A 27,453-nucleotide genomic window follows, 5' to 3' on the forward strand; every position below is an offset into this window, starting at 1 on the left:
AGCAGACAGCACGTGGGACCCCGCCCCCCACCCCACGTTGCTGCCGGATAGCCACGCGAGCTGGCACTACAGAGGGAACACAGTGCCTGTCTCTGAGCTCCTCTGTGTGTTTTGTTTCACTTTGTGCTTTAGTCTGGGATCACAGTTCATCTTTGGAACTACCCGTTTGTCCCCTTCCAGATAATTCTGTCCTACAGGAAAAATAATTTGAGTCTCACGAGAGATTTTTGAGCTGCTGGAGCCTGTACAGCACCACGTATAGCAGTGATAGAGGACGTTTGAGTGTCCCTTTCTCACATGGTGGCCTGGATGAGGGAGTGGGTTCCCCTGCAGCGGGGCCCTGTGGACAAGCACTTGCCCCAGGGACAGGCTGGGCCTGCTATTCAGAGGTGGGGACGGGCCCTGCGTTGGACACTGGTTGTCCCGTTCTGCACAGTTTGGTGGGCAATTCACTTGCCGTGACTCCACGGCCAACAGGGCAGATGATCTGTGAAGTTGAGCCTCGAGTCCTGCCTATTTTCTTCGCCTACTCAGGAATAATGCCCTTTGTCTGGAGAGGGGTTGACTAGAGTTGCTCGGTAGCCTGGCTGGGCCTCAGCCCCTTCTGGCAGCCTTCCACCCCACGGGAGCCCCCAGACGCTGTGCCCACAGCGCATCCATTGTGGGGGGGTGGGTGGTGAGCAAGCCATCCCCCAACTAGTGGCTGTTGTTGTGCGGGGTGGGGCTTGCATCTGGAAACCAAAGGGACTTGATTACAGAACACAGTTAATTTCCCCTTCTCCTCTCTGCTCTCCTGTTCCACATAATAGCCTGCTATCAGAGGAGGCCATGGGGGCAGGCATGAGCCGGCAGGGCCCAGCCAGGCAGTGAACTGTGACAGTAGCCGGTGGGAGAGGCTGCTTGTTAACCCAGAGCTAAAATAGACACCAACTCCATTTGCAAACCCCAAAGGCAGCAGAACCACAGTGGGATGCTACCAGTTCAAACAGAAAGTTTATAACTCAAAACAGCTGTTGGTTTCTCGCTCTTCTGCCCTTACCCCCTCCACCCCCCAAAGCTGGCCAGGTGCCTGTTATCCTTTAATAAAAAGTGTTGGAGATCCAAACCCGTGCAACTGCTGAGGCTGTTCTCCCTTCCTCTGTGTTTCAAATTAATGAAGTGTGTGTTAGCATGGAGCAAAGGGAAGACAGGGAGCTGCTGGTAGCGATTCTAGCTCTTTGTGCTGGGCATTGCTTGTGCCCAGACATGACCAACCGTAAATCCACATCCTCCTAGACAAGGAGGGCTTACTGAGAGCTGGCATTTGGAATCAGGGGTGAGGGACAGTACTTTAAACGTTCTAGTGGTCACATTTTAAAAAGTAAAAAGAGGGTACCTCAGTCGGTTAAGCATCCAGCTTCAGCTCAGGCCATGATCTCACGGTTCGTGGCTTCAGGCCCCGCATCGGGCTCTGTGCTGACAGCTCAGAGCCTGGAGCCTGCTTTGGATTCTGTGTCTCTGTCTGTCCCTCCTCCGCTCATGTCCTTTCTCTCTCTCTCTCTCTCTCTCTCTCTCTCTCAAAATAAATAAATAAACCCTTATTTAAAAAAGGTAAAAAGAAGTAGGCAAGATTAATCATGTTTCTTTGTTCATTATACCAGTGATACCAAAATATAACATCAACACATAATCAGTATAAAAATTGTCGGGGATGTGTTTTACCTTCCTGTTTACATACAAGGCCTGTGCAGTTCAGTGAGTGAGGTGCAGTAACAGCCCATCTGAGTTTGAACCAGCCACATTTCACGGGCACAGCAACCCACCACACAGGTGTAGGTCCAGGACAAGCCCACCTACGGCAGGGAGGGCACCAAGGCAGCAGCTTGGCTGTAAAGGCCCCTGGGCTTGTGTCTGAATGACTTGTCTCAGGCTGGCGGGGGCTGGGCCAGGAGGGTTGACAGCTGGGTGGTTACCATGGCTCTGTGACTGCTGCCAAGGGCAAAATATAGCAAAACTTATTGTATAATCTTACGTGGCTTCTCGATTAAAGGTCGGGTGGTGAATAATTTTTAAATTATTTTAGTTAAAATGTATCCAAATGATTGAGTGTTTCTTGTGTGCCAGGCACTCCACCAGACTTGAAGGAAAAAATACAATGATGTTAGAGACAGGGCCCCTCCAGGGCCAGTCAGGAAACAAGTAAATGGGAAGTTCTAAAACAAAGCGAAAGGGATACATTCAGGGCCATGCAGGGCACAAGCTGCCTGTTGTCGAAGCAGAGGGAGCCTGATCCAGTTAGTGTAAAGCTTCCCTTGACATTTTGCACTGGATGTTGTGACACTTCACTGTGTCCTGTAGGTGGAGGCTGGAGGCTCTCCTCTGCCTGACCAAATTATTGATCTTGATTGTCAGTAAGAAAAGTTTTAAGGCGATGCCCTTAAATCTATGTCAAGAATTAGCATGTGGGGAACACAGTGGGCTCTGACAGGTTCACCCTTCCGGCTGCATGAGAGCTTGTCCCGCGCCTGCACGATGAGGATAAGTGATGTTACCGGCACGCAGGCCAGGCTGAAAGCCACCCCCTTCATCTTAGTGGTGGAGGGAGGTGCCAGAACCTTCTTTCTTCTGGATTCTCAAGTGTTCCAAGGAATGTTTGGCTCCCTTCACTGCACCACCCTCCCCATACACACCCCCATCACCTACAGGGAGCCCCTAAAGACTAATTCACATGGCATTGGGCCCACACTTAAATGTAATCCTAAAAATAAGGAAAAGGGTATAAAAAATATTCATCAGCATCTTGTACTTAAGACTCCCAGGGGTCCATGGCTTGGCCAAGTGGAGGCAGCTTTAAAATGGTGCTGGGGGCTGAGTGAGGAGGCAGGGGACATGTCCCCCTGGCCAGCCTGGAAGTCGGAGGCACCTTTGTCAGTATCCCCCTCTCCACCCTGCTGGAGGGGCCTCCCCACGACTTGGGCTATTCAGAGCCAAGGCGGCCACCGGCTTCTGCACTTAACCTGCCCACGATGAAGTGCCTCTGACCCGCCCTGACTTCACGCCATGCTGGTTGGTTGAACCGTCCGGGCAGGGTGTCGGGACGCAGTGTGCAGTCTGGCAGATTCCTGGGTGTGGGGAGGGCAAGCCGCCACCCGCCAGCCACCGGCCAGGGCCCTGTCACAGGGCCCTCACTGTTGCTCCCAGCAACTGGGAGAGATTAGTGCAGCTGTTGGATGTCAGTTCTCTGGCTGGACGGGAGGGAGGGCGGGGAAGGGTGGGCACCAGGGCAGGAATGTCTGAACCGGGTGGGGCTCCGAGGAGAGGTTGTTTGCACTTACCCCTTCTTGCCTCTGGAGACAGAGCAGGAAAAAATGGAGCATGAAATCCCTTTTAAGAAGGAATGTCAGTCTCTCGGTTAAAACAATGTAATGGGCAAGAAATTCAGTGTATCAAGGAAGCAGCCAGGGTGAGCTGAGTGTTCTCAGCAAGGTATCTCACAGGTTCTGATGACAAGGGCTGGGCCCTCTGGCTGCTCAGGGAGTATTAGTGGCAGGGAAGGCTCACAGGTGAGCCCCTGTCTGGTGTCCAGACATTAAGATTGTGCCATGGGTTGTAGAAGGAGCTGAGGGCATCTGCAAATCACTGTCCTCTGAACAGAAGCATAGCAAAGTGGAGTTAAGCTGACTAGCTCCATCCAGCCCAGCCTGCTACCTGGCATCTCCCTGGCCCCCCCGGGCGAGCCGACGCTGTTTGCCCATCTGGAAAATGCATTTGAGGACTTGTGGCGAGGATGAAGGGGGCAAGCCAGTCCTCAGACTGCAACAGACATGGAATGGGTATCCCATTCCTAGGACATTGAAGAGTCAAATTCCAGGGCTTCTCCCAGGTACTATTTATAATTGACAGAAAACATAAAAGCAGTTTGTCTTCTAGTCTTTATTGTTACAAAGAGCTGTTTTTTTCTAGTTCTGCTTTCGTAAAGATTGGGAAGCTGAATGGCTGTTTAAATTTGGTTTGAGTCCTACCTACCAAATTTTGTAATCCAACTGTGAAAGCCAGACAGAAGCTTGAAGGAACTTGACGGAAGCTTGAAGGTTCCTTAAATAGTAGAACCACACATCATTTTCCTTAGATTGTTGGGGAGGCCTGAGAGTCCTGAAGAAAGGTGTTTCCTAATGTTTGAGATTTGCCGAAGCAGTTTTTCCAAAATATGTTTAGCATAGTAAATATATGTTTCCCCCCTTAACTGCCATGATGGTAGATGTGATGCTGGTGTGAAGGGGAGACGCCTGGAGGGGGCGCTGCTTATCTCTTTCGCCTGCTCTTGAGCTTTCGGTTGACTTCAGAGCTCTCTTCTTGGCCCAGAGAGTTGTGGTCACAGGATGAGTACAGCACTACTGTAGCAGGCACTGGGAGGAGCTAATTTCCAAATTGTTTAGCCACATGATTTGGGGGTTTTGTTTTAAAGCTTCTCTGTGGCCTCGCTCTCCACTTCTGTAAATCCCGTTGCTGACACATTTGCCTTCAGATTTACCTTGGCTTGACTCTTCATCTTTGAAAGGTGCGCATGCTTCCTTCTCATCTTAAGTACTTTGGAAACCTGCTCCAAAGAGCGTGGACACATTGCTAATTTCAGGGCTGGTGTCCTTAATGGTGAGACCTATTCCTTTTTTTTTTTTTTTTTAAGTTTATTTACTTTTGAGAGAGAGAGAAAGAGCACAGGTAGGTGAGGGGCAGAGAGAGAGGGAAACAGAACCGGAAGCAGGCTCCAGGCTCTGAGCTGTCAGCACAGACCCCAACACAGGGCTTGAACTCACAAATTGCAAGATCATGACCTGAGCGGAAGTCGGACACTTAACTGACTGAGCCATGCCCAGACTGTAGTAGCACATTTGTCACACTGCATTTCTACCCCAGCACAGGCTTACGTATAGTTTTCTTTGAAGAAATAAATAAGAAGGAAGGCTGTAGTGTCTTCTTACAAGGGCGTGTGTTATAAAAGAACTGATGTCAGGGTGCCTGAGTGGCTCAGCCAGTTAAGCATCCAACTTGGGCCCAAGTCATGATCCCACAGTTCATGGGTGTCTTTGCTGTCAGCATGGAGTCTGCTTCAGATTCTCTCTCTCTCTCTCTCTCTCTCTCTCTCTCTCTCTCTCTCTGCCTTTCTCTCTCTCAAAATAAATACTAAAAACTAAATAAATAGATAAGTAAATAAATAAAAGAACTGATACCACGGTGTTCTGCCTCATTACCACAGGCACACTGTGACAGGGGTCAGTCCTCAATTCGGTGACTTGAAAATTCTGACTTTTGTCTTTTTAAGACTGGTGGTGGATGTGGGTATGAATAAGAGCATTCATTTTCATTAAAGTCCTTTGAGAATGAAAAGGACAGCCAGTCCCCTCAGCTAACGAAGGAGAGTATTTCCTTGACCTGCTGGAGCTGGCTTGTTCTGTCCTTGCCTTGCTATCTGTGTGCCTGTGACAGCCAGGGGCAGGGGCTGAGCTGTGGCTGGAGTGGTTGGGTCTCTGTGTGGCTTCAAGACCAGTGCAGTTAGTTCACTGTTCCCGTGAGACTCAGGCTTCTCCGACTGTGCTCCGAATGTGCTCTGTCCAGGCCCGCCAAGGCCAGGGCCAGTGTGCTGTGTGATTTTGCTTATTTGCTTAATCTCTGAAGGAGAAGGGACAAGAAGGGCTGTGGATAAAGTACATATTGAAGGCTCTGTGTGGTTGCCGTGCATCCCTCCAGCCCCCGGGGCCACAGTGGAAACTTAGCTCACAGCACCCCCACATGCTGCTGGGAGGCATTTCACTCCCTTAAGACCCCCACCCCAGCCCCCTCCTATCTGTGCTTCGCACCTACCCATACCCTCCGGTGACCTTGCAAGCAGTGCTAAGGAAGGTGGGGGGAGCAGATAAGCTGCAGGCCTTGTGCCTCTTGCCTCTGCTGTTACGAGGCCGTGACTGCATGCCCCAAACCATAGCTCTTGCCTTGCCGCCCGACCCTAACACAGCCGTGGGACCCCCACCCCAGGAGTAGGAGCCGCTGTGACTGAGCAGCTCTGTGGGAGGCTGGGCCGTCATAGGTGATGAAGTGAGAATGGTAAAATCTCCAGTATTCTGAATTCAGATTTCTTTCTTATGGAAGCATATGCTGTCATGTGGTGGAATTCACGTGTTTTCTGGGTGAAATCGGCTCTGGTGAACTGCATTGGGGTGCAGAAATACCGTTTCTGCGAGCAGAATGATTGGGGGCTCACATACAGGTGTGTATGGGTGTGCGTGTGTAAGCTGAGGGTGGGCCGAATGTCCGTATGGGCATTCATTCCTGTTTGATGTGTAACCTCACATTGTCCTTGGGAGTTTTTTCCACTGATGAGTTTTTGTTTCCCTTCGAGTAATTTATTTCAGTAATGTGATTTAAAAAAAATAAAAACATTTAAAGGAGGGTTTTAATTTTTTGTTGTTTATTTTTTTGAGAGAGAGCATGCCTGTGTGCGTCCAAGTGCGGGAGGGACAGAGAGGGGCTCTGTCAGCACAGAGCCTGACTTGGGGCTTGAACTCACAAACCATGAGATCATGACCTGGGCCAAAATCAAGAGTTGGACACTTAACTGACTGAGCCACACAGGTGCCACCCAAAAAGAGAAACTTTTGTTTTTAGAAGTATCAATGGAGTTCTGTTAGCATCTTTTTTTCTTCTTTTCCAGAGGGACAGAAAGAGAGAGGTGCACAAGTGAGCAAGGGGCAGAGAGAGAGAGAGAAGCGGGGCTCACCCAAAGTGGGGCTTGTGTTTTACCTAAGGCTCATGCTCACCCAATGTGAGACACAAACTCAGGAACTGTGACATCATGACTTGAGCCAAAGGCAGATGCTTAACGACTGAGCCACCCGGGCACCCTGTTAGAATCTTTCGATCCTATAACTGGAGGGGCACCTGGGTAGCTGAGTCAGTTGAGTGTCCAACTTCAGCCCAGGTCATGATCCTGCGATTCATGATTCCGAGCCTCGCGTCAGGCTCTGTGCTGACAGCTCAGAGTCTGAAGCCTGCTTCAGATTCTGTGTCTCCCTCTCACGCTGCCCCTCCCCCGCCTGCACTCTCTCTCTCTCTCTCTCTCTCTGTCTCCCCAAAATAAATAAACTTTAAAAAAAATTTTTTTTTAATTAAATTTTTTAAAAAAGCAATCTTAATTTCTAAGATTTCCCTCAGGCACGTTGTCAAAATCACACGCAAGATGAAACTGCCCTACAACAGTCCTTGGTCCTAGGACGATTAAAGTACAGCCCTACTCCTTCTGAACATTTTGCAATGGTACAGTCCATGAGTACGTGGAGTACCATCCAGGGCAGGATTGAGAGATCGCACAAGCCGGGGTGAAGGGAGAGTTGCGGGGACCACCTGACCAATGGCTGTGGTCTTAATGAAGACTGACAAGCCCAAGTGAGGTTAGCAAATACCCCAAGATCAGAGCCTGCAACAAGCAGCATCGCCCGCAGATTGACAGTGACCTCCATTGTCCTTGAAGAGCTCTTTAGAAATACAGTTGCAAAGTGTTTTTTCCCCAGGGGCCTTGGGAAGGCTGGTTGAACCGGAGTGTCTCTGGCTGACAAAGACCCGTCCAAATGTTTCTGGGTGATGGTTTTCCACACTGGTTTTATTTAAGGTCTGCCAACAGGTGCCGAGCATAAGATGGGAGGCAGTGTTTTTCTGTGGGGTTTTATTTTCTTCCTTTTAACTAGCCTCACAATATGCTTCTGGTTTCAAAGCAGATTTTTTTTTTCCTCTGCCACTTTCCCGCCGCTTGTTTGCGAGATGACATTCTGTATCTTTTCAGAAGTGAAATAGTAGTGCCTTGACTGAATCCCATGAAAACAGAGGTGTGAAATTGTGGATGTGGGCCTTGTTTAGGTCTTACTTAGAAGGCTCTTGGTGCACGTGCAGGCTGGGATGACATGTGCTTCTCTTCTGAGCTGTGGCCCTGGGAGCAGGAGTGGAGGCCCGGGGTCGGCAGTGGGGAGCAAGAGTTGGGGGGGGGCAGGAGTGGGGGCCGTGGGGGGGGGGGGGAGCAGGTGGCAACCAGGAAGGACATGCATTTCTCCTGTGAGTCTCAAGATGAAACAGAAGCAGTGGAGACAATGGTGGAGTTCTTGAGAATGAAGAGAGAGAACACATCCTTTGCAATTAAAATTCATTTTCCCTGCTTCTCATGTTAGCTAGAGTGGCCAGGAAATGGGCTACTCCTGATGGTTCTTGTTCCTAGCAGTGTACGATAATGGTTAAATAGCACCTTGCAGGTTCCCAAGCATTTGGTTCTCCATCATTGATAGTAGCTCTAAAAATGCCCATTTTACAGATGAGAAAACAGAGGCCCAGAGAAGGATGGGAAAGAGCTCTCAAGGCTTGTGGCATCAGATGTCCTTAGACTCTCACTTAATTCTCACTATACAAAGAAGGTCATGAGGAGGCAGATTCCTATCTCAGGCCTGTTTGGGAAATTCTGCCTAGCTGGCAGCCAAAATGCAGATGAAATGAGTGGTCCAAGGTCACACGACCTCTGCTTCCCCTCCCCCACTGTCCCTGATCCCTGAGCCCATCCCATACCACCCCCCAGGTACCTTCCACGGGGGAGGACACAGAGCATGTGGTCGGTGCTGGTTGTCAGCCATGTATTTATTGAGCACCTACTATGTGTGAAACTAACCTAGATGCCAGAGATGGGAGGGGTTTGAAAGTGAACGAGAGAATGAAGGAAGGGATAGACGTGTGAGAGATAAGTGAAGAAAATGGTATCCTTGAAAACTCACAGCTGTGATAGAAGTGCAGTAAATTCTAATTGCCACATTACGAGACACTCTACTCCCTTGTAGAAAACTGACTTCTGTTGCCCCTCACACTGAATTTTCTTTTTTTTTTTTAATTTTTTTTTTAACGTTTATTTGTTATTGAGAGACAGAAAGTGAGGGGGAAGAGGGGCAGAGAGAGAGGGAGACACAGAATCCGAAACAGGCTCCAGGGTCTGGGCTGTCAGCACAGAGCCCGACACAGGGCTCGAACTCACAGACTGAGAGATCATGACCTGAGCCGAAGTCGGTCGCTTAACCCACTGAGCCACTCAGGTGCCCCCACACTGAATTTTCATAGCAGGCGTCACACTGATGCAGTAGACTCAGGGAGGGTATTCAGAAAGGTCTCTGGAGTAGAAGAAAAAATGATAGACCTTTTATCTAACCCTTTAAAAATGTTTATTTTTGTATTTTGTGACTTACCTGACGTGTGCAGATCCCTACACATAACACGCACGCACACACATTTGTGTGTTAAACAACAAACGGATAAGGGTACATACTCAAAAACTTTCTACTTACCAGGCATCGTACAGCTTACAAAGTTTGCAGCCCAGTTCTCAGGCTCACCTGCTCACCTTTTGCAGTCGACTTGCATGATACCAAGAGTCAGTATTATTTATACCCAGCCTGTTTATGTCAGTAATACTTGCGATCATTTCCTATAATCAATAGAATTTTCTATAAGCTTGTGAAATTTTTTTATAAGCATAATCTGTGTGAGGGGCATGTGGGTGGCTCAGTCGGTTAAGTGTCCAACTTTGGCTCAGGTCTTGATCTCATGGTTCGTGACTTCGAGCCTCGCATCAAGCTCTCTGCTGTCAGCACAGAGCCAGCTTTGGATCCTCTGTCCCCACCCCCCACCCCCCGCCCCTCCTCCATGTGCACACGCTCTCTCTTTCTCTTTCAAAAATAAACACTAAAAAAAAAAAAAAAGAATAATCTCTGTGAAAGCTAAATTGGGCTGTCTTGTTTGTGGTCCAGATTAGATACTTTTTTTAATTGCTGTCAAATTTAGGGTAGGCGAGACATCTGTGAGCAGTTGAGAGAAATAACCATAAAAGCCTAAAAGGATCATAAATCCTAAAAGAATTCTGCTTTAGCTTGATATGCAAAAATCTAAGTTCTTGCTCTGCCTCAAAGAGTCTAAAACCGGGTATCAGAGATGTTGAATGGGGAGCATGATTCGCGCCCTAACAAACACATGGAACTTCTCTGGGTGCAGCTGGACTCAAACACAAGCCCTTGGAGAGTGAATGTGGGATCGGTTACTGCTCTTTATGTCCCTGAAGATTGCAGCAAACACAGAATTAGCGAATGTTAAATATTGTTCCTAGAGGAAACACAGGGTACCATTTCCTACAAGCCTCTGTCTACATTTTCATCAGCTAATCAGTACAGAAACTTTTGTTTCTGTTTAAGGAAATCTGAATGAATACCACTGACTCGGGGCGCCTGGGTGGCTCAGTCCATTAAACATTCAACTTCAGCTCAGGTCACGATCTCACAGCTTGTGAGTTCAAGCCCCGCATCGGGCTCTGCACTGATAGGATAGCTCAGAGCCTGGAGCCTGCTTCAGATTCTGCATCTCCCTCTCTCTTTTCCCTCCCCTGCTCGCTCTCTCTCTCTCTCTCTCTCTCAAAAATAAATAAACATTAAAAAAAAAAAAAACCACTGACTCATTAACAGTGAACTCACAGCCAATAGCACTGTAACTCACGTCTGAACAAAGTTTGCCTGACCCATGCATTTTTGCCACAAGGCACATCACTGCTTTTTGCACTTGTGTAGTATAGGTGGCATGTTAGCTCTGTGCTGGGAGCCATTTTAAGCCATGAAATCACCAGCAAAAAGCACAGAAATGCTAGAAATATGGCTCTACATATACTGCAGAAGGACACTCATGTACAATGGGAGCTGAAGCAAGATGGCAGGGCAGCATTGCATTCAGCCATAGCCAGGAATGCGCGGAGGGCAACTCCAGTTTCTTTCCTCTCTGTGCATGTCCTCAGATGCGCTGCGAGTATTCATTTGGGGTTTTCAGATACGTTTTAACAAGTAAGCAAATCCACAAATACGGAACCCACCAATAACGAGGGCCAACTGTCTATGTTTTAGATTAGATAAAATAGTTAATGTATGCATGACTTTTTTTTTTTTTTATGAGTGCCCCACCCAGCCTTTACTGGACTTTGATCAATGAGCCCCTCTCTGCAAGGTGCAGGGAAAGCTGAGCGAGGAACCAGGGCCAACTTTCAGGTGTAACTGAATGATCGATCACACACTCATTGCTTCCTACTAGTGCTGTTTGTCTCGCGGGGTTGTTGGACTGAATGAGTTTAGGTGTTTGTAGTCAGTGCTACAATTAATTTGGCAAGAAAGAGTGCAGACTTCAGGTGCAGAGTGCCTAGTGGGTGACAGCCCTTGGTGCCTACCCTAGACTTTCTCACCTCCTCTTGTTCTCACCTTCCAGGGAGGGCACAGACCAGCTTCTGTTTCCTGCAGCTTCCCAATCCACACCTGCTTACAGCCAAGACAGGACAGAGGGGAAGAGGGAGGGAGAGAGACAGCACCATCTCTGGTTCATAAGAGGCCAAGCCAGATGAGGCCATGGGCTCGACTGCCCAGTCCACCGAGTGTGGCTCACTCTGCCTGTGCATAAATCCCACACCATGGAGCCTTCCTGAGCCCTGGGCTCAGCGCCTCCACCTTTTTTTCCAGAAGCTCTGATTGTCCCGTAGGTTTGCTGGGGAAATGGGTTCCTTCCCTTCACCTGTGCTACAGTGAGACTCAGCATAAAGACCTCTCTTCTGGGGTTTATAAATTGAAATCCCCACACGCATCTACCACAGTGCTGTGGACATTTCTGAAGCTCAGAAAAAGAGGCCACAAGTCAGCCCGCTCTCATTAGCCATTTGTAATTAGATGTTTCTCTCTTTTAAGTGTATCAGGAACATTTCAAACGTATGCACAAGTAGAGAGCACAGTGTCATGACCCTCTCACGCACCCTCCCCCCATTTTCAGGAATTACCAACTCACGGCCCATCGTGTTTCGCCTCTTCCCCCATCCCAGATCATTTCAAAACAAATCCCAGGCATCACATTTCACATAACAGTATTTCATTACATTACCTCTAAAGGAAAGGGATGTTTAAAAAAAAAGACATAACCAAAATATTGTCACAACTTCAAAAAGTAACAGGGATTTCTTACTATCATATGTATCTGATCAGCGCTAAATTTCCTGAATTCAGGCATTTCTGTCGTCCCTTCAGGTCAGTACAGAGTGTTCAGCTGACCGCTGGCGTGGGGATGGGTTGGGGACTACGAGGAGTGTGCAATTGAACTTGGGTCTGGGGGGACTGAAGTCCCCATGATAGAAGAGAAAAACGTTTCCAGAGCAACAGGAAAGGACAGAGCTGCCATGGGGCATCGAGGTCACGGCCCCTCCACACATGCAGCGTGGAACTTGAGCGTGTTCTGGACAGAAGGAGAGCCTCGCCTGAGGAGCCACAGACACACTGCTTCCCTGCTTAACTTTCTCACAGCCTAGGACTTAGCACTCTGGGTGTTTTGGGCAGGGTTCCCTGTGGTTGGGGGGCCATCCCCCCGGAACGTGGGCTGCGTGCAAGGGATGGCCAGGGAGGGAGACGTAGCCATACTGTGGGGGCCCTGGAGCGTCTCACGGTTGGTGACCTCAGCACCGTTCCCCCAGAAGGAGCTTTGTGTTTTGAGTGGCTCATGGGAACCCAGCATTCTAAATTTAATTGAATGATGACAGGAGTCTTGATGGTGAGACGCGGCCGAGGTAGCAGCGGAGATAGGAGAGGTGGACGCACAGCAGGACCTCGCTTGCTGGGGCCTGCCACTGCGCGATAAGGACAGCAGAGTCGCACATACTTGGCACTTCTTTCAGCGCGAGAGGACGATGAACTCTGCTGCCTCGTGGGTCATTTCGTCATCTATTTCCAGAGAAGAATCTCAAAGCAAAAAAAAAAGTTTGCCATTAAGGTGCATGTAGTCCAGATGCAGACTCCAGCAGGTCACCCTACCCCTCCGAGACCCAGGTTCTTTCTCTGTAAAGCACTCGTGGGACCTGCCTTAGGGGTTTCGTAAGTGGCAAAGGCATGTGTATGTGCAAATACTTGGAAAGGTGCTAGGCACACAGCACTGTCCAACAGAACTTTCTGCGGTCATGGAAACATAGCAGCAGGTCAGGTCTGCACTGCACTGCCTGTTGTCACTGAGGAAATTTTAATTCACTTAAACAGCCCCACATGGCTTGCATGGCTGCCGTATTGAGTGCCAGTCTAGGGGATGTTGATAACACCCCGATGATAGGATAGTTGTTAGGGTGGTTCTGAGTGAAGACCCAGAAGGTGACGCTGGTATGAAGAGTGGAGGAAGCATTATAAAATGTGTGTGTTTCACGTCTGTGTGGCCCAGGACATTGAAGGTGGAGGTCACCTCTGAAGTTGGGGGTGCTGATCTTTAGATGGACTGCATCTGTGGGGGTCTTTCAAGGAAAAGGAGACATCATAACAGGTGTGGGCGGGAGGGTGAAGGAGGCTCATATTTTGTCTTTGCTTCATACTGGCTGTGTGACCTTGGCCATGTCACTTAACGTTTTGAGCCTCCGTGTTTTTATGGAAGTCCGGATATCCACCTGCCTGCCACGGTCGTGGTGCCTGCTTACTGTGGGAGCTACAGTTATTTTTCAGATAACGATGGTAATATCAGAATTGAACACAGTCACTGGCTTGGACTACTAATTCAGTTGGAGAATTTGATTATCATTTCATCCCGATCAGAGACCAGGGATGCCATCGTGATTGCTCTCGGTTCGGTGTAAACTTATGCTATTTGGCTTGTAAACATTTATGATCACTAAAATCCACTGAGCCGAGGGAGGGAGAAAACCTTGGAAATGATCGCTTTATGCCACATAATTGAGGTAAGCAGAAGTAAGCACAGTGGCTTCAGGTTCCCAGCTGTCTTAATGGGCACACCTGTTCTGTCTACAAAGCTTGGATATCCAGAAGTTGATAAAATACTTTTTTAAAGGAAGCGTTTTTCTTGGTGTTAACCGTGAGCAGACTGGCTTCTCGAGATTATACCATTTTTATTTCAATTGAAATGAAGCAACAACAAATATAATAGGCTCCTGGATAAGTGGCAACTCTGATTGGGCCGCCTCCTCATATCCTATCCCTTTTTTCTCCCAGATGTGACATTTGCTGTGTCACCTTTCGAACACATCGAGGATTGCTACGCCACAACGCGCTTGTCCACAAACAGCTTCCCAGGGACGCAATGGGAAGGCCTTTCATACAGAACAACCCTTCCATTCCTGCTGGCTTCCATGACTTAGGATTCACTGACTTCTCCTGTAGGAAGTTTCCTCGAATTTCTCAGGTATTTTGGTCAGCCTGCGGAACCAGCAGCCACCTCCCTGGGCCGCGTGGTTGGACTACACCTCCTTACCCTGAGGTCTCCCTTCCGTAAAATGTTGTCCCTTGGGTTTTGTCTTTTTTGTAACAACGTTTTCTCTTGCAATTCAGCTTGACCCTTTCAGTCTCCATTGGGTTGTTGAGAAAGGATAGTTGGGTTTTAATCTTGTGTTGAATTTCTTACCACCTTGTGTAAGAGTCTAGCTCACCGATGCCTTTTGCCCATTCTTGGGCGTTTGGATTTAAAGTTGTGAAGTGCTCACCACCCCCACTCCCACCTCTATCTGAACTGAATTTGTTTTCTTAAATATTCCTTTAATATCCACATTACAGGTAAATATTTCCGGTGTGGTACTTTCTTAAAAAATTTTTTTTTCAACGTTTTTATTTATTTTTGGGACTGAGAGAGACAGAGCATGAACGGGGGAGGGGCAGAGAGAGAGGGAGACACAGAATCGGAAACAGGCTCCAGGCTCTGAGCCATCAGCCCAGAGCCTGACGCGGGGCTCGAACTCCCGGACCGCGAGATCGTGACCTGGCTGAAGTCGGACGCTTAACCGACTGCGCCACCCAGGCGCCCCCAGTGTGGTACTTTCTATTAAAAATGTTTTGGGTCATTATTAACCTGAACCATATTTGTTCCCTGCCTACCGAAAACTACTTTGAAACTTTTTTTTTTTTTTTCAATTTTAAAAATTGAGATCGAGGATGTCAACAGTGAAACTCTTAAGGCACAGAAGCCTCAAGGGTAGTGGGTTATTCCATATGTATACACCCACGTGTATACGCCCACGTGTATACACCCACATAACCCTCCCCGCAGATGACACAGCCTCAGGCCCCTTCCCAGGCAGTGCCCCTCATGTTATTACTACTTAACTGTATTTCATTGCTTCTCTGAGATACCCCAGGGATTGATGTCATTTGTCAAGCAATATGATGTTTAAGGTGCTTTGTGGTCTTCCTTATTCAGCCTAGGGACAGGAATTAGCAAGCAGGGGGAGGCCAACTCCTTAGATAGTACAGAGAGAGGCTGGGTACTGGGGCAGCTATATAACAGATACTTTCTGCATCTCGGGGTAGTGATTATTTTTAAATCCTCCTTATTCCCTTGCTTTTGCCAACCCGCCTTCCACGCAGGCCTGGTGTGAAACAAACCTACGAAGGTGCATCAGCGAACAGCACCGTTTTGTCTGCGACACATGTGACAAAGCATTCCCCATGCTCTCCTCGCTCACCCTGCACAAGCAGACCCACGTCGCCACGGACCAGGGACGGGACAGGCTGCAGGCCAAGACCCTGCCTGGTGACGCCCTGGACCAGAAGGTCTTCCTGGCCTTGCTGGGCCTGCAGCACACCAAAGACGTCAGGCCTGCCCCCGCTGAGGAGCCCCTGCCGGATGACAACCAAGCAATACAGCTCCAGACACTCAGGTGTCAGCTACCTCAGGACCCCGGCTGCACCAACATGCTGAGTCTGTCTCCTTTCGAAGCTGCTTCCCTGGGCGGCTCTCTCACGGTCCTCCCGGCTACCAAGGAGAGCATGAAGCACCTGTCCCTGCAGCCCTTCCAGAAGGGCTTCATCATCCAGCCCGACAGTAGTATTGTGGTCAAGCCCATCTCCGGCGAGTCCGCCATCGAGCTGGCTGACATCCAGCAGATTCTGAAGATGGCGGCCTCCGCCCCCCCTCAGATCAGTCTTCCGCCTCTCTCCAAGGCCCCTGCTGCCCCTCTGCAGGCCATTTTCAAACATATGCCCCCTCTGAAGCCAAAGCCCCTGGTCACCCCACGGACGGTGGTGGCCACCTCCACACCACCCCCTCTCCTCAATGCCCAGCAGGCCTCCCCGGGCTGCATCAGCCCCAGCCTCCCCCCACCGCCCCTGAAGCTCCTCAAAGCCCCCGTGGAGGCGGTCCCCAACGCCCACCTGCTGCAGTCCCAGGCCGGAGCCCAGCCAGACACGGCCACGCAGCTCTTCCTGCAGCAGCCGCGGATGGAGCTGCCCGGCCAGGCCGAGATGAAGACCCAGCTGGAGCAAGACAGCATCATCGAGGCCCTGCTGCCCCTGAGCATGGAGGCCAAGATCAAGCAGGAGATAACGGAGGGTGACCTCAAGGCCATCATGACGGGGCCCGGCAGCAAGAAGACGCCGGCCATGCGCAAGGTGCTCTACCCCTGCCGCTTCTGCAACCAGGTGTTCGCCTTCTCGGGGGTGCTGCGCGCCCACGTGCGCTCCCACCTGGGCATCTCACCATACCAGTGCAACATCTGCGACTACATCGCCGCCGACAAGGCCGCGCTCATCCGCCACCTGCGGACGCACAGCGGTGAACGGCCCTACATCTGCAAGATCTGCCACTACCCCTTCACCGTCAAGGCCAACTGCGAGCGGCACCTGCGCAAGAAGCACCTCAAGGCCACCCGCAAGGACATCGAGAAGAACATCGAGTACGTGACCAGCAGCGCCGCCGAGATGGTGGACGCCTTCTGCTCCCCGGACACGGTGTGCCGGCTGTGCGGCGAGGACCTGAAGCACTACCGCGCGCTGCGCGTTCACATGCGCACGCACTGCGGCCGCGGTCTGGGCGGCTGCCCCAAGGGCCGCAAGCCCTTCGAGTGCAAGGAGTGCAGCGCCGCCTTCTCCGCCAAGCGCAACTGCATCCACCACATCCTGAAGCAGCACCTGCACGTGCCCGAGCACGACATCGAGAGCTACGTCCTGGCGGCCGACGGCCTGAGCCCGGCCGAGGCACCCGTCGAGGCCTCGGGGAGGATCGAGGACGGCGGCGGGACCTTTGGCGAACGAAAACCGCTGGCCACCTTCCTGGAGCCCCAGAATGGCTTTCTCCACGGGGGCGCCTCCCAGCCTCTGCCTCCCCATGTCTCAGTCAAGTTGGAGCCCGCCAGCAACTTTGCAGTGGATTTCAACGAGCCCCTGGACTTTTCCCAGAAGGGCCTGGCCCTGGTCCAGGTGAAGCAGGAGAATGCCGCCTTTTTCCTGAGCCCCACCTCCTCAGCCCCCTACGACTGCTCCATGGAGCCCATCGACCTGTCCATCCCCAAGAACTTCAGGAAAGGAGACAAGGATACGGCTGCTCCTGCCGAAGTCAAGAGGCCTGAGCAGGAACCAGGGAGCGGTGAGCAGCCCTCTCCCGGTCCTCCACCGTGCCCTACCCTGCCAGTGACTTTGGGGCCCAGCGGGATCCTGGAAAAACCCGTGGGCCCTGCAGCTCCGGCCTCCGCAGCCACCACTCTGGAAGCGCACGCTCAGCCCCTGCAGGGCTCCGTTCAGCTTGCTGTCCCCATCTACTCCTCAGCTCTGGTCAGCAGCTCCCCCATCTTGGGCAATTCCACCCTCCTCAGCAGCCCGGCACTGTTGCGGCCGCTGCGCCCCAAGCCCCCTCTGCTCTTGCCAAAGCCCCCCGTGACGGAGGAGCTGCCCCCACTGGCTTCCATCGCCCAGATCATCTCATCTGTGTCCTCGGCCCCCACCTTGCTGAAAGCTAAGGTGACAGAGCCGGGACCCGCGAGCACTAGCAGCAATAGCACGGCTCCTGACGGCTTAGGAAGTCCTGTCCCCAGAGCCGCCACCGCCCCCACCAACACCACCAGCCCAAAAGAATCCAGCGACCCGTCGCCTCCTGCCAACAGCCCAGAAGCAGCCTCCCCCACCGAGCAGGGGCCGGTGGGTTTGTCCAAGAAGAGGGGCCGGAAAAAGGGGGTGCGGAGCCGGCCCCGCTCCGGCAGCGGCGGGGTGGACCTGGACTCCAGTGGGGAGTTTGCCAGCATTGAAAAGATGCTGGCCACTACGGACACCAACAAGTTCAGTCCGTTTCTACAGAGCGCAGAGGACGACGGTCAGGATGAGGTGGCCGGAGCCCCCGCCGACCACAATGGGCCCAGTGACGAGGAGCAGGGCAGCCCCCCCGAAGACAAGCTGCTGAGGGTGAAGCGGAATTCCTACGCCAACTGCCTGCAGAAGATCAACTGTCCCCACTGCCCCCGGGTCTTCCCCTGGGCCAGCTCCCTCCAGAGGCACATGCTCACACACACTGGTAAGAGGGCCCACCAGGCCCCGAGTGCTACTTCCCAGAAGGGAGGCTGTGGCCTGGCCGGCCCCAGGGATGGGGAGAACAGGAGGTGGGGTCAAAAGCATGGGACCCTTTTCCCATGGCCCCATTTCTAGCTTCTCTTCAGCCTCAGTCTCTGAAGCAGGGGGCTTGCCTGGTGATGCCAACGGGTTTTCCCCCTGTGCCCTTGTAACCACAATGACCTATTCCTAGTGTCTCGGCCTTCGAGGAGCTGCTGGTGAAGGCAGTGTTGAATATCGGTGTTTGGGGGGTGAAAATGGTCCTGGGCCCATTGGATCATTCACTTGCATCTGCCTCGGCCCTTCAGGAGGATGTAGCAAGATCACTTGGTTCCCCACAGGAGGCAGCTAGGGAGAAGTGGAACTCGGTATTGAGGTATTGGTGCTTTGGCAGGAGAAAGTCCGTCCCAGATTCCTCAATGTTTTAAGACTTTGAACATTCTGTGAAGTTCTTTTGACTCCCTATATTCTTAAAGGGAATATTGCAGACTTCATATTGCCAAAAAGATATATCCCAAAGTGTTTTTCAAATGTTAGTTTCTGTATGTTGACTTTTAAAAAGCTTATTTAAGAGGATACATTTTTTTTTAAGTTTATTTATTTTGGGAGAGATAGAGACAGTGTGAGTGGGGGAAGAGCAGAGATAGTCCCAAGCAGGCTCTGTGCTGCCAGCACAGAGCCGGACTTGGGTCTTGAACTCACGAAACCGCAAGATCATGTTGTGAGCCAAAACAAGAGTCAGCGGCTTAACTGACTTAACAGACCCCACCCAAGGGCCCCTGAAAGGATACGTTTTAAGTAATTTTATACCAGGTACTTCTAATAGTCACATGACTATTCGCTCTTGTCTTAATCCTGATTTACTGAATATTTATACATGGTTTATGTCATCGAAGTAGAGGTAAATTGGGTGAGATCCTTAACTTTTTGGAGATTACCACCCAAACACTAATGGTGGGACCTAAAACCAAATAAAGAATTGCATAATACAGGATTGCCAGATAAAATACTGGGTGCTAGGTAAACATAAATTTCAGATAAAAAGCAAATAACTTTTAGCATAGGTTAAATATGCAACATTGGGGATAGACTAAAAACTGATTTGTCATTTATTGGAAATTCAATTTAACTGTTTTTGGTTGCTAGATCTGACAACCCCAGTCAGTTACAAGGCTTATGGTGGTGAGGGGAAGGTAGTGGGGAACTATGTGTGAGCCACGCTCTGTACTTAGGTGGGAAAGGCTTCATTCCAAAAGGCTGATTGTCACAGAAGCCTCAGAGACGCCCATGGCTGGCGTGGCTAGTCATGAGGGAGGGGAGAGCAAGTCTCTCTGAGGCTGGTTGCCACATAGATGCATCCTTTCTCTCGGGTGAGGGAGGGGGGCTCAAACCCGGGACTCCGGTGGCAGCAAACCAGGAGTACCTGCCCACGGAGGACTCAAATATGTAACAGGAGCCAGAACTTCTAGATTTCTCAAGTGTGTGCTGCCTTCTCAGGCTGCCATTTTCTTTTCCTTTGAGATCATTGAAGGCTGACAGAGTAACAGTTCTAAGACAGAAAAGAAGATGCATCTTGAACAGGAGGTGCCCCATGCAGAGGTCTCTTGCTACTCTTTTTGGGTGACACTTGTTTGTCACCTGCAGAGCCTTTGGAGAAGTGCGTGCTTCTGCTACCACTTTCCAGAAAGCAGGTGGCTGGATCTCACGATGCATGTCCATGCCACCTCCTCTACACTCCCCTGATGCCGTCCCCTCCGCCCTTCCCAGTGAACCACCAGTCTTCCTAATAGTTCTGGAGCAGCTGGCATTTCCTTTCAAGAATTGTGCCCACATCTCACAGATGCCTCATCTGAGTTCCCACTTGTGAAAGCAGTCATTTCAATTGTCTGACTTTCTAATGCCAAAATGTCCTATTTGGTGTAAAGTCTGGTAGCATCTGGAAGCAGCAAGGAAGATGGGAGGCTTGTTTATGATGGAGTAGGGTGGGGTAGACATAAATATAAACATGTTCTGCCACTTCTCCAGTTACTAGACCCTTGGCAGCTGTGTCTGTTGAAGCCCCATCCATGACCTCCTGTCGTACCACGTGACCATCCCATGTCCTTCTAGTGAGGGTTGCTGGCCTTAACTTGAGGGGAGCACTCGGGGTTGGTCGAGAAACATTCCAGAGCTAGTCCTCATGACCATCCCATGAGGGCGATGTTGTCCACATCTTGAAGCGAGGAAATGAAGGCTTAGAGAGGCTGAGTAACTTGCCTGTGGTCTTAGAGCTCGAGTTCAAAGCCAGGGTCAAGTTCCCTGCAGCTGCCCCACAATCGAGGTATGTGGCTGCTGGTTCTCTGTTGGCAGGTGTATAGGGCATGCCTGCTTCTGCCTTCATGACATATCCTGACACGTACCAGGGCAGAAGGCTGGCAAGGGGCTGGAGATAAGGTGAACAGAGATATGGACCAGGATCCTAGTCATCAGACTGAGTGACCTCAGGATAGTACTAGCCACACACACAGACACTGTATAAAGCTGACGCCCACTGGTCTCTGTTAATTTCCTTTGCTGTTTTACTTGCTTCAGCTTCCATTGACAGTCTCAGCATCACCTCTGTTAAATAATTTTATAGAGCACTTGGCTGTTGTGTCTGGTGTTGTGTTAGAACGTTTTCCATTCATCGAGTGTCACAGCTGGACAGAGCCTGGGAAATCATCTGACCCACCCACTCTTCCCACAGACTGGTGTTTTCCTGGTAGACGCTCAGCTATTGAAGAATCCCCCAGCTGCCTGTGCCTTGGCTCCCTAGCTTTCTGTGACATGCTCCCTCCGGAAACTTGGGAATAAAACTGAGGCTCATATGTATGAGCACAGAAACTAAGCTCGGTTCTGAAATGGCCCTGTAAACAAAAGTGTTATACAGCAAAGAAGCCTTTTTTTTAAGTGTTGAAATCTAGCTTTGAGCAGTGTCTGGGTTTAGATCGCCTTTAAGCAAAACCACGTATGTGTCTCAAGAGTCCACCTCCTCGTGACCTCTTGGCAAACACAGAACGATCATAACACCAGTAAGTTGTCTCCTAGATGGGCAGCATTAGGTAGACCAGATGTTTTGTGTCCAGTGGGGCTCGCTGTGGCTCAGGCAAGGGGCACAGGGCTCGGGTTCTAGGGATTGTGTCTCAGAAGGAAGCTGGCATCTGCCATCCTGTTTTATCTGCCCTGGTGAGCTCTCCATGCACAGCCGAGTTCCTTCCTTGCACTATTTTCCTAGCCTGTGTGCTGGTGAGCAGGGATGGTTCCTGGTTCCTTGCCTTATCTGTCTGAAGAGTGTTGCCTCTTGGGGAGAGGACACTCCACTGTCCCTTCCTTTTCCCCTTCATTTAGGCCACAGGCCGAGAGAGTACCAGAAAATGCAGCTGGCCCGTTTCTGCTCATCCCCGTCTTCCTCCCCTTTCAGTCCCTTTTCTCCCAAAATGAAGGAGTCAGGACCCTGGGATGACTGAAACTCCCTCCTCCCCCCGCCAAGCTCTGACATTTTGGGATTCTCGCAGTTGATTCTAGCGCCTCTTCTTTGCCGACCTGAGGCCCTCCACCCTCACCTGTGCTACCAGCTGCTCACGGGCAACTGAGTTTGAAACCAGTAAGATGGGCAAAGCTCAGCGTGGAAAGTGCCTTGGACACCAGTGACGCTGGCTACTTTTCACTTTCTGAAAGTGGCGGCCTTGACCATTTTTGCCCAGCCAGCCTTCTGTCAAATACAGAAAGAAGCTTTCCCCACGAGGGTGGAGGGCAATGGAAAGAAGTCTGAGGGTATGAAGCTGAGTTCTCAAACTTACTCTCACTCTTCATTCTTCTGCTCCTGATGGCCCCAGCAGGCCAGATAGCATCACGTAGTACACGGTTTCCCCCTTTTCCTGACTGCTCTCTGAGAGTAGAGCATGACGCTGGCTAGCTGATGGTTTTTATGGCTCCTGCTGGAGGTGGAGGGAGGTGGTGAGTCTTTGGTGCAAAGATAACTTCTTGTGGTCACAGGTACATTTAGAAACACCTCTGCTAAAGCAGTAATTTGTGGCAGCTAACCAAGTAAGTGACATCATTTGATACTTTTCCGTGTAAATTACCCATCAACAAGTTTTGGGGAAACCTATCTGATGAAAAAATATTGGAAGTGTTCATGTTTTTCTCTGTCCATGCAATCAGAGAGCACACTACTATTTAAAAATGTAAGGCTTGCATGTGTCAGTTATACAGCAGTAAAAATAAACGAGAGAGTGAATGAACAAATGAATGTAAGGCTTATGCAGAGAGAGATAAATCTTTAAAGATTCCTGTTGTCACTTTGAGACTCTTCATAACCCAATACAGTACTCCGACATCTTTGGGCCGTTGTCTGAATTTAGTGTATTAATCTTCATCATGGGGCATGAACCTGGCTGTCCAAACCCAGCTGTAAAAGTGAAGCATTTACCAGTGTGGAAAATGCCAGAGGAAATCTTGTCATGGGAAGAAGCAAGCAGCCGATTGTTTTATTTCAAATTGAGAATTATCTAGTTCATCCTCATAGCTTCTGACTTGTTTGCTCTCCGCTAATTCTCTCCCTCACTGCCTGGCCTCAGAGAAGCCATGATGTCGCCTTTGATAATAAAACATTTCAAGTATTTTTCTTACTTAAAACAGTGACAGTTGTTAAAGTTGTTACTTAAAACTTTAACAGTTGTTAAAGATTCTATTCAGTTTTTAGTGAAAAGCAAGAATAACGTGAAGCGTGCACCATAAAAAAAAAAAACAAAAAACTAGTCTTCATGTAAAGGCGAGTTGTTTTTGTTTTTCATTTTTGTCATTTTTACGACTTAGCAGAAACACCCACTGGGCTATGTGGAGGGAAGCTTTCAAGGGGTCAGTGGGTTCTCCACTTTTTTATCCTGTAGGTCCCATGTGAGTTCCTTAAAAGCACACATGTCAGATCTGTGCGTTTCTCCTTCCGTGGTCTTTGATTGTTCCAGGCATCTGCATTCTTAAAAAGCTGCACTAGTGATTCTGAAGCTGAATTTTGCAGCTCAGGAGGGAAGGGACGTCCCCTTTCTTGGATTGCTGCTGGTGCTAGAACTTGGCAGGGCAGCGATTCTGGCTGTGTGGGGTTGCACACCAGCGTGCTCTGTGTGAACAGCTCCCCCTGGAGTTGTGTGGTGCGCAGTGCTAATTCCCCCGTCCCCTTGTGCTAAATAATCCCAGGTGCCAGGCCCATGCGTCCCGCTCACAGTGAGTGCCCAGGCCTGTCACCTGCACTAGTTTGGGCATCCGTTGATAGTAACCGGGAGGTTGAAGGGCCTCTATGATTGGTGTTTTGAGGGGGTTGTGCTGGTTAACTTTGCTGCCAGTTTTTGACATGTGCATTTGATTGTGGCAGTCCCAAGGTTACAAGGCAAACATGCCAGGCTGCAGCTCTGAAGTGGTGTTTGTTAGTACACAAAACCTGTTCTCTTGTAGAATCAGACACCAGGACCTTAGCAATTGTGGGGGAAAGCAGAAGAAGCCAGCGATAGAGTAAATGATTTACCACCGCCTTCTCTCTCCTGAAGCTCACCTAATCCCTTCCCTTGTCCCCTTCCTGCTCACCATCCTCCTTACCCTTGCTTTCTCCACACATCCATCCACACGCACCCAGGACACGTTGCAGAAGAGCCTGGTCCGCATGTTGAAGTATTGTGTTTACAGTACAAAAGGAATTGAAGTGGAAGGATAAGACCAGCAAAGCAAATCAGGTTACTTCTGTCTCAGGAGTTACCCCAGTGTGGAGTGGGGGTGCAGAGGGCCCACTCAGCCACTTCTCTTCACAGGCAGCCAGGCAGGCCTGGAGCAGCTGATCTCCTAACACAGACTCAGTTATTTGTTGGTCACTGTGTACTCCAGCAAGGGGAACAAAGACCCTTTAATGCAAGGAGCGGGCCTCCTCTGCCTTGCCCGCTAGGACCACAGTGAGCTTGGGCAGAGGTCACTGTAGGACTGTCTCAGCCCCTTTCCCTGCCTCCGGTCTACTGTGGGCAGGCCGCACCCAGCTAGACCAGGAAGCCAGGAGCGGCTCCCAAAGACATGTCCAGGGGCCCAAGATTCCAGTTTGACCCCGCCAGCGTCTGTAGTACTTGCCATATCAGCCCTTACCAAGAGGCGGCTTCTCCTTGTGACAGACTCTAGGTGTTTCCTGGCTCTGCTCTAAAATCCCTTCACTCACTCACTCTTTCTGGTTGTTGTGTTTCTTAAGATTTTCGATTGTAATGCTGCTGTTTTACTTTAAACATCTTGGTTTCGTTGTTAACTTCTAGTATTTTGAAGACAAAACCTTCATTCCATTTCACACAAGGGAAGATCCCATTTGAGTTGTTGATGTGGTATCAGTATTTTTTTAAGTGTGTGTGTGTGTGTGTGTGTGTTTTAAAGGAAGGGGTGGAGGGTGGGGGGCGGGGGGACAAATGCCAGTTACCCCAGAAGAATGAATGGAAAGCAACTTTTCTTTTTCGTTACAGTAGAAAGCCAGATAAATATATATTTTTTTTCCTGCTTCAGGTCAGAAACCCTTCCCTTGTCAAAAATGCGATGCCTTCTTTTCTACCAAATCTAACTGTGAACGCCACCAATTGCGCAAACACGGAGTTACCAACTGTTCCCTGAGAAGAAACGGGCTTATCCCCCAGTCAAAAGAGAGTGATGTTGGACCCCATGATAGCACAGGTAGTGCTTCCGGGTGACGGAGCGGAGGAGAGGGACAGAGGAGGGCAGCTCGGAGAGCCCCGCTGGCCAGCCTCGCACGCGTGTGGCAGGCTGCCTTCCTCATTTCTCTGTAGGACTCGGCAGTTGCCGTAGACGTGGGCCCTGCCGAGGACTGGGAAATGCAGCAGGATGGGGACTGGGGAAACACTGACCATGCCCCCAGATCGCTTTTCTGAGCCACTAGGGAAGATCTGTGCCCCTCACCCTCCGCCCTCCTCCACGAGCGGACACGTCTGTTCCTGCTGTCGGGTCCCTCTGGAAGTGGGGTGTGAGGTTGGGGGTACAGTTCTAGCTCTTGGTAGTATCCCGTCTAAAAGGGATATGAAACCTTACTGGTGCGGGGTGGTGTTTTCTCAAACCCCAGCCTCCGCCGCATCCTCCAGAGCAGAGATGGGCTCGCTCAGATGTCAGGGTGTTTCAGGAAGTAGTGATGCCCAGCCCTCAACGGGGAGGGGTGCGTGGGGTGGGGGTGTTTTTCTCTTCAATAACTCTCTTCCCAGTAAAAAAAAAAAAAAAACTTTTGTCTTGTTTGAAAAAGCACTCTGCATGTCCTTTCTTTAATCACATCTCTGCTTGACCTGAATCCGGGTATTATTCTCATGTGCTGATATGTGCTTCCTTCCTCCAGCCCCTACAGAGCAATTAACGGCTGCTCAGTGCGTCTCCTGCCACCTTTTTGTTTTTTTTCCCTTACAGCTTCTGTATTTACTCCTGTCCTCTATTCAGTACATTCCATCATCTCCAAGTGCTGGGGTCCTGTGCCTCTCACCCCCCAAAACAAACAGATCAGAAAATTGGCTACTGCAGGTTACTTACCTACATGGCTAGTTGGCCATTGGTTAGTAACCAGCATGGATTTGATCCTGCAAATCCAGAAAGCTTGACATTTCCCCACTGCTCAAAGCCAAAGAGGGTCTCCCCAAGATGCATTTTTCCAGGGGGTATAATTGTGCCCTGTGTTTGCCTCCCTCAGATTTGGGTGGGGATGGGAGCTCTGTTGTCTGGAAGTCCCCCTTTCCCCAGCCCACCTGTCCCTAAGTTACAGGGGGGAGAGGGGCACATCTGAATGGGTAGCATTTCCAGGAAGAGGAATCGATGTGGAACTTCTGCTTTTTCCCTGTACCTCCTCCAAGCCCTGAAGTGCCAGGCCCTTTGGTTAAGATCAAACCCTCTAAGGGTATAAAAATATAAGCCAGCTTGCTGGCTCCTCCCTCCAGCTTCCATTTCTACATCACTTGCCAGGATATTGGGGTAAAGAAAGATACAGACACCCATGGAACCTTGCCATAACTTGGATCCCTATGAGCCAGATTTCCGCTGTTCAGCCCCCAGGAAACCCACAGCGACGCTTGCGGAATTTGCTGCGGGTGATCACTCTTAATGTTTAACAGCCGGCCACTGTGTCACCTGGTAGCCCCTGAACATTTTCTCAAAGCCTGGTTTAGGAAAGCAGCCATGTGATTCCACCCACAGTTGTTCCAGAAGAGGGGCAGGAGTGGATCATCGAGGAGGTCAAGGGGAGCCCTCGGTTTCTCAAAGTTGCCAGATGCACATTTTGCATTCAGCTTCTTGATCCTCTGGAGGAACACAGAACCCAGATCTCCTGACCTCTGGACAGCTATAGGAGCCTGCAGACACAAAGCTAATTCAAATACACGTCTTAGCTTTGGTTCAGTGCCAGATTTTACGTTGTGGGTGTAGTTTTTAAATTTGCGGTTGTGAGTTCTGTTTTTCCACATCCCATCAGAGCCCCGCCTCCAGCCCATCCTGGAAGTTGTGTAGGGTTTCTTTAAGGGACAAAGCCTCTGGAAAAAGAAAATTCACTGAAAGCTGTAATGTGAAACCAGAGAAAATAAATGTTTGGTTTAATTGTGGTCACAATCCATACATAGTAAGAAAGAGGCAAGGACAGAGGGGTCAGGGAGGTGGAGTTGAGTGATTTCAAGGAAAGTTTCAAACCCAGGTGAGCACGGTGGGGGTATGGGGTGCTTTTGGGGCTCCCTCCCGTGAAGTTAAAAGTGAGGCTTTGGAGAAAGACCATTAAAAAAACAAAAAACATAACAAAACCAAAAAAAAGGCAGGAAATGACCAAGGAAGTTCTTGAGAGGTTTTCTAGGTTTATATGCCTAGGTTAAAGTCCCTAAATTTGTTTTATAACGTAAGTCTGACATTTTCAATCACATAAGTTCTTTCAGGAACATATACCCTAGATTCCTCCCCCCCCAAAAGGAATGTTAACAATGCTACCAAGGGGCAGTCCTGCCTTAAGGGGCACATCGATCATTAAACCGAAGCTCTTTACTCACTTTCTCATGGCAGAGAGGTTCCCTAGCCCACTTTCCCTTTG

The 27,453-nt window shown here is 50.0% G+C and overlaps 1 protein-coding gene across 4 annotated transcripts in view; it reads left to right on the forward strand.

The window, feature by feature from the left end:
* The window catches only part of RREB1 (ras responsive element binding protein 1), a 133,129-nt gene that overhangs the window by 97,480 nt on the left and 8,196 nt on the right, over positions 1–27,453 (forward strand). For 3 of the 4 annotated variants that reach the window (XM_047102717.1, XM_047102718.1, XM_047102719.1), the window contains 3 exons: positions 14,046–14,235; positions 15,411–18,324; positions 24,903–25,067. In XM_047102717.1, coding sequence (XP_046958673.1) covers positions 14,046–14,235; positions 15,411–18,324; positions 24,903–25,067 — 3,269 coding nt within the window. The remainder of the gene's footprint in view (positions 1–14,045; positions 14,236–15,410; positions 18,325–24,902; positions 25,068–27,453) is intronic. The other variant, XM_047102721.1, reaches the window with a different exon arrangement.

This window comes from Lynx rufus, unplaced genomic scaffold (genome assembly GCF_022079265.1).
Source record: "Lynx rufus isolate CCGP_SWC_20201006 ecotype Redwood Valley unplaced genomic scaffold, mLynRuf1.p SCAF_6, whole genome shotgun sequence".
NCBI classification, from domain to species: domain Eukaryota; kingdom Metazoa; phylum Chordata; class Mammalia; order Carnivora; family Felidae; genus Lynx; species Lynx rufus.